The 6369-nt window shown below is 40.3% G+C and overlaps 1 protein-coding gene and 1 long non-coding RNA gene across 3 annotated transcripts; both read left to right on the forward strand.

Moving 5' to 3' along the window:
- The first annotated feature begins 529 nt into the window (after positions 1-529).
- Positions 530-1388, forward strand: LOC127010959 (uncharacterized). The gene is made up of 2 exons (XR_007763933.1): positions 530-1011; positions 1064-1388. It is a non-coding gene; the product is annotated as an uncharacterized LOC127010959 (long non-coding RNA).
- Positions 1389-2344: 956 nt separating this feature from the next.
- On the forward strand, positions 2345-4654 carry LOC108032979 (AT-rich binding protein). Of its 2 annotated transcripts, XM_044093747.2 has the most exons (3): positions 2345-2640; positions 2696-3613; positions 3669-4654. In XM_044093747.2, exons 1-2 carry the CDS (start codon positions 2461-2463, stop codon positions 3611-3613), a joined length of 1098 nt encoding a protein of 365 aa, XP_043949682.1. In that variant the 5' UTR covers positions 2345-2460; the 3' UTR covers positions 3669-4654. The 2 variants fall into 2 exon arrangements, with proteins under 2 accessions (XP_043949682.1, XP_016962547.2); XM_017107058.3 differs by having other exon boundaries at positions 2699-4654.
- The last annotated feature ends 1715 nt before the right edge of the window (positions 4655-6369 follow it).

The following is a 6369-nucleotide window of genomic DNA, read 5'->3' on the forward strand; positions in this document are numbered from 1 at the left end:
AAATTTTCAATATAATTGTCTTAATACAAATCTTACCCTTAAATAATTTGCTAATAGCGTTTAAATGCTTTATTCCCCATTGTTTTCATTTTTTTTCGCTAAAATCTCTAATGTTAAATCGGATTTGCATTCCTTAAGTCCAGAATGTATCGACAAAACAACTTTTTAAGTAATACTTTTCATAAGAAAGGCCGTTGAACAAAACAATATCGACCACCAGACTTGTAGCAATCGAAGGTGTCACAGAAATTCTTCCAACCAAACACGATGGGTTTAGTTCATTGATGTACATACGTAAGAAACATAACGGATTTTGGTTGGAAAGGATTTCTGTGACACCCCCGAATATGAATCGTATTGACGTAAAAGTTATAAGAGTGTGAATAATTCATTTGCATGACGATTATTGTTCAAGTGCCTCCAGCACAGTGCACAGCACCACTTATACCCCCTTCCCACAGAGACCATCCGTTAAAACAGCTGGGATTTTTTATATATATGAAACTCCGATTCCCACAGGGCATTTCCACCATCTACCATCCGATAACAGCTGATCTGAAGACCTAAGGATAAACAAACGTAACCTGTTGCTTTTGTGCCTTCCATTTTTGAAGCCAAAATCATCGCCCAACTATCGCATAAAATAGTCAGTCAAATTTGGATGGGAAACTTACTGGAACATTTTCGGAACGGCCGAACCTTATGGAACATCCGTTCAATGGATGGTGGATGGATCTCCGTGGAAAGGCACTATTACCTCCTTCCCAAAGAGTCCATTCGTTCGAAACAGTTGTAATTTTTGAGAAATGTGAAGCTCCGATTGCCACCATCTACCTTCAATAACTTTTAAATGAGTCGGAGTTATAAGTTTAAACAATAAACGTTATAATTCAATGTGTAATAATAATACTAGAAAATCACCAAGCTTAGAGATTGGAAGTTCTGGAGAAATTCCAATCGAAGAGCTCATTGAGATGGAACCTTACCAGTGAACCTCTTTCTCTCAAAGAAGTTCTGGCCAAACAAATTTGATTACGTTTTACTAATATAAGTATCTTTTTAGGAGGGCCACCAGTATCTGACGACATCTTCATTAGGGAATTGGTGGAGCCCAACACAACAAGCTATTTGACAGCTGAAAGACGCTCTGGCTCCTATAGGAAGGAGGAAAAAAACGCCCGTTAAAAGACAACTGGAGGAGCCATTACCAGGATGCTGGGTGCCTTTACGCAATATCAGCGAGACAACCCCCTTCCCATCCCGGCAATAACTCCCTCAAGGCCCATGAGACACGGGGAAGATGATACATCCGCTACACTAGAAGGAAACATAAAAATACTTATTGACATAAATAAAACAAGGAAGAACGCTGTATTCGAGAGCCTCAACTATCAGATACCCATTACTCAGCTTAAGGGAACAAGAGGGAAGTGGAGATGTACATACATATATGCAGCAATGCGATATTGTAAAGCCCCAACTACCCGATATTTCAGTATATGTTATATTGGGGGTAGACAGAATTAAGCGTTTAAACTTATTTGTCTATCGTGAAAGCTGTAGCCACCACAGTTTTGGGCGGTTTGTTGGCGTGGCAAAATTTTTTGGGGACAATCGATAGGTATTGATGAGCAAATACATTTTAGCAAAACTAATTTTTCTATCTTGAAAACTGTGGCCACCACAGTTTTAAGCGTCAGAGTGGGCGTGGCAAATTTTTTTTATGTCAATCAATAGGTATTAATAAGACAAATACATTTTAGGAAAATTAATTTTTCTATCTTGAAAACTGTGGCCACCACAGTTTTGGGCGTTAGAGTGGGCGGGACACATGTTTTTCTCAGTCGATAGGTATTGATGAGACAAATACATTTCAGTTAACATTTTTTTTTTCTATTATAAAAACTGTAGGCGCCACAGATTTTCGCGGATTGTGATTGTGGCACTCCGCTGAAATAAACTTAAGATGCGGAGGAAGGCCAGGAATCTGCAAGTCTGCATATTCTAACTTTTACAGTTTCCGAGATCTCAGCGTTCATATGGACAGACGGACAAGACCAAATGATCAAGAATATATACTTTATGGGGTTGAAAAACGCTTCCTTCTATATACTTTTCGACGAATCTAGTATGCCCTTTACTCTAGGAGTAACGGGTTAAAAAATCTTTGAACGTTTTTTTTTGTGCACCAGGATATTCGTTTTTTTTTAATTTCTCAATATTTTTGCGGCTGACAGTAAGACAATGCTGAATGCATTTCGGATAAAGTTTGAAATTTTCGGCCACACTACAAAGAATAAGATTTTTCGACTAGTAAAACTCTTAGCCGATCTGAAAAATATGGCGATAGTTATCGACATTATCGAGTGCGCCCTATCTTGCCGATAGCAAAACAATAACAAAAATAAACATAAAACATAAACATAAACAAACACGAGAACGTCGAAACTAAACGACGCAATGGGTTTTCCGCGGATCCTTAGCAAGAACAACAAGATTTACACGAAGCTTGGCGAGTTCTGTTTGTCAGGGGACAGCTTTTGGATTGTTTGCCATACGTGTCAGGAGGAGCTGCAGACACAAGATCAGTTTTGGAAGCACATACAGGATGAGCACAACTTTCTGCATGGGGTGGCCAAGGTGGGTTGAGAAGGATTTCGTTTCATAAGGTCTTATTAACGTTGCTTCCTTGCAGCAGGAGCACAATCGGACCTCCAGCTACTGTCTCACAGATGTGGAGGCTGCGGCGGCGGCGACCACTCCAGGTGGCAGCTCCCAGCAGGCCGCAACTGCGCTTAGTGTGCCCCTTGCCCTTTATCACTGCACCACTAAGTACTCCGAGGAGGAGCATCGTGAGGTGGACCTGCACGAACAGCAGGTTCAAGTACAACAGCAAGTGCAACAACAGGTACAACAGCAACAGCAGACGCAACAGCAGGCGCACCAGCAACAGCAAGCCCAGCAGCATCAGCGAGATGTAGCCAAGGAGCTGGCCGAACTACACGCAGCCACAGCTGGCGAGGAAGGCACCCGTAGCAACAGTGGCATCGACATCAAGATAGAGCCTGCCAGTCTTACACTTACACCCGAAATGCAAGCTGCTGCAGCGGGTGGCGGGACCATTTACCATTTACCACAGTTAGTGCCTGCACCTGGTCCGCCCCCGCCTCCTACGTCAGGATTTGTGAGTGTCAGCGCCAGCACCAGCACATCCAATACGGTCAGCACGACGCCGCCCAATGTGCTCCATCAACAACAGCAGCAGCAAATCAATATGTCTGTCGTTCCTTCAACGGCAATGGCTGCCGCCTTGCTGGCCGCAAGTCAAGAGCAGTTGCCTAAGGACTCCAACAGCACGACCGCAAGCGCCGGGAGCGCAGTGTCCTCGGATGACGGAGAACGCTGGTACGTCTGCGACTATGAAACGTGCGGTCTGAAGTTTAAGTATAAGTCCAGAATGGAGCTGCATCGGGTGGTACATAGCAAGGAGCGTCGGTTTAATTGTGAACTCTGCACTGCCTCCTTTAAGCAGTCGTGCAACCTCTCTACGCATCGAAAAAAAAAACACGCGCTTAGGGGTATCAAAAACGAGATACTACCGCAGCGCTTTTAGGTTGTAGATTATATAAGCCCAGCCTTTAGGTACCCCAATAATCATTTTTTTTTAGCTCACTGCAATGCGAATCAGGTAATAGGACTAACTGTATGATGCCAACTCTCATAAACCCTGTCCGACTAATTCGAATAAGTTTATAAGGATTGCAACCCTAACGAACTTGCATGCCTGCCACACGACTTACAATGTATAAACCTTTTTATGAAGGCTTTTAAAAAATTAAAAAACTAAAAAATTACGATTGTAAATTTAAAACTTTGTCACTGTAACTTTTGTGGCCGGCAAGCGGTGAGCCTAAAATTAAAAAAATATATATATATTGTTAATATAACTGTTAATTAGGTGGCCAAGGTATACATACATACATACATATATATATGTCTATATATATATCTATATATATACGTATGTATCTAATGTAGGCTTAGTTTTCTTGTAAATGTAAAACTAAGATTTTTAGCGGGGTTATGTTAACCTCCCATTAGCTTTTATGCTCTACATGGCATATACATCTTACTTGGGAAGACTTACAAATCTATATACATTTTCGGGACTCTTAGACAGAAAAATTTCTTGGTGTCCAACAATTTTTAATGTTTCTGATGTAGTAGAAATTTGCTCAGATTTTAAAGAATATTATTTCTTAACTCTTGGTCTGTTTTCTGGTCCTTATGGAAAGCTAAAAGTACACAGGTTTCAAACCTAAAGAAATAGGTCAAAAAATTTGGTGTAAACGCAAACTTTTCGATTAACATGAAGTCGGGGAAATTATCCTAGGTTGAACAGAAAGATCCCGAGATTTTACTATGGGCTGCATTTTGGCTCAAATAAATATCTGGAATACTCTGAGTACCGGCTAAGTCAGTGCCAGTTGCAGTTAAGCAGGTTAGTCTACGTTAGTTGTTCATTTGTATAAATATACACATACAAATGTTCTGAATTTGGTACATCTGCCAGAAGATCAGTCAATCAAACGCAACCAACAACAGATACTCTAATCAAACACGAAAATACATAAAGAACACCACACAAATTTAAGAGGGTTATGTTTTTTGGTGGATTTCTATTGCAGAGTCATGCATATTAATTTCAGATAACAATTTGCAAAGCGGTGAAGTGCAGTTCATTGGGATAAGCCCTTTCCAAATGACATACTTCTATTGCAGGTAGTAGATAATTCGGAACGAACCGGAGCGGACAAACATATTTTATTAACCCCATAAGAATGATCGAGTGAATAATGGAACAAGAAGGGAAGGTAGCTTCACCAAGTCAAAATTTGTATACCCCTGCAGGTCCATCCCATGGGAGCATTGTATATACAGAGCTTCTGATTTTTAGCGAACTAAACAAGGAAGAACGCGGCACATTTTAGGTCAGTCGAAAGGTATTGCTGAGAAACACACCTTTTAGTTAAAATGTTGTTTCTATTATAAAAACTGGATGCGCTACAGATTCTCGCGGATTAGAGTGGGCGTGACACCCCCCTGAAACAAACTTGCGCTGCGCAGGAAGCCCAGGAATTTGCATGGCAAGTATGCGTGTTCTAGCTTTTTTAGTTTCAGAAATGTCAGCGTTCATACGGACAGACAGACAGACGGGCATAGATTGACTCGGCTAGTAATTTTTATTAAGAATATATATACTTTATGGGGTCCGAAACGCTTCCTTCTACCTGTCACATACTTTCCGACGAATCTAGTATTTTCCTTTACTCTACGATTAACGAGTGTAAAAATTAGGCAAAGGTATATGTATTAATTATTTTCACATTAATTATCCGATTGTTCCTATTGTCCGATTTTTTTTATGATTTCTTAAAAACGTGATGTAAAAGTTGCCTCTCTTTATGCGACAAGCTACCACAGTTTAATTGTCACCATATCACGCTTTTACGTAGTCAACTTTTGTGTGTTGGCGAATTCACTAAATCGCGTTTATGCACACACGAATCTGGTGAAGTCGCGAAACGTAAGCGTGAATTTGGCATCGCATAAACACAGTAATAGTCAACTTTCGTGTGTTGTCGAAATCGGCTTTTGAGTAGGCGCCACAGTTTTTGGCGGTTTATGAGTAAAAGAAGGAGCGTGTCATATTTGCGTAAAAACTTGCGTTGTGTACGAAGCAAATAAATAATAAATAAAAAAAAAGGAAAAAAGGAAAGGAAAAAAGGAAGCAACGAAAATGGATGCGGAATGAAATGCGGAGAGTATAGGAAAGGTAGTGATAGGAATGTCATTTTACAGAAGACGACATGCCCAACTATGCTGGGAACAATTTTAGGAACCTAAAAAGGAAGCGTGTGTCGGGTTAAAAACGGCAGCGTAGCGATGGAGAAAAATTTCAACCAGAGCACCGACTTATCGTTCTACTTAAATGCATAATATAGCAAGAATATATGGGATAAGTGGAAAGTACACAAAAATGCTGATGATTAGCTAAATTAAAGGGAAAGACTTACCATTCAGAGTTGGAAAGCCGAAATCATCAACGAATCTCTAGGACAGAAAGGAGACTAGCTGTTTTAATTGTACTGCTAAAGGGCATTGGGCGTACGAGTGCAGAAAGTCGAAGCGGAAGAATTGATTGTGCGGGGAGATAAAGAATTTCGTTGGAAAATGTGTGAAGAATCAAACTAGGAACGAGGGCAACAATAGTAATCTATGATATGTTAAAAAGAATTATGAAAGATTCTAATACCAGATTAATTGCGTAGGTACAGGCAGTCCGATTTCTTTTATCAAAATATCCAA

Source organism: Drosophila biarmipes, chromosome X (genome assembly GCF_025231255.1).
Source record: "Drosophila biarmipes strain raj3 chromosome X, RU_DBia_V1.1, whole genome shotgun sequence".
NCBI classification, from domain to species: Eukaryota; Metazoa; Arthropoda; class Insecta; order Diptera; family Drosophilidae; genus Drosophila; species Drosophila biarmipes.

What these genes read in the sequence shown, in the direction of transcription:
- LOC108032979 (XM_044093747.2), top strand. Translation starts at nt 2,461, where the DNA reads ATGGGTTTTCCGCGGATCCTTAGCAAGAACAACAAGATTTACACGAAG. An exon ending in TTCTGCATGGGGTGGCCAAG is followed by an intron (nt 2,641 to 2,695) that starts GTGGGTTGAGAA and finishes GCTTCCTTGCAG; the next exon opens with CAGGAGCACAATCGGACCTC.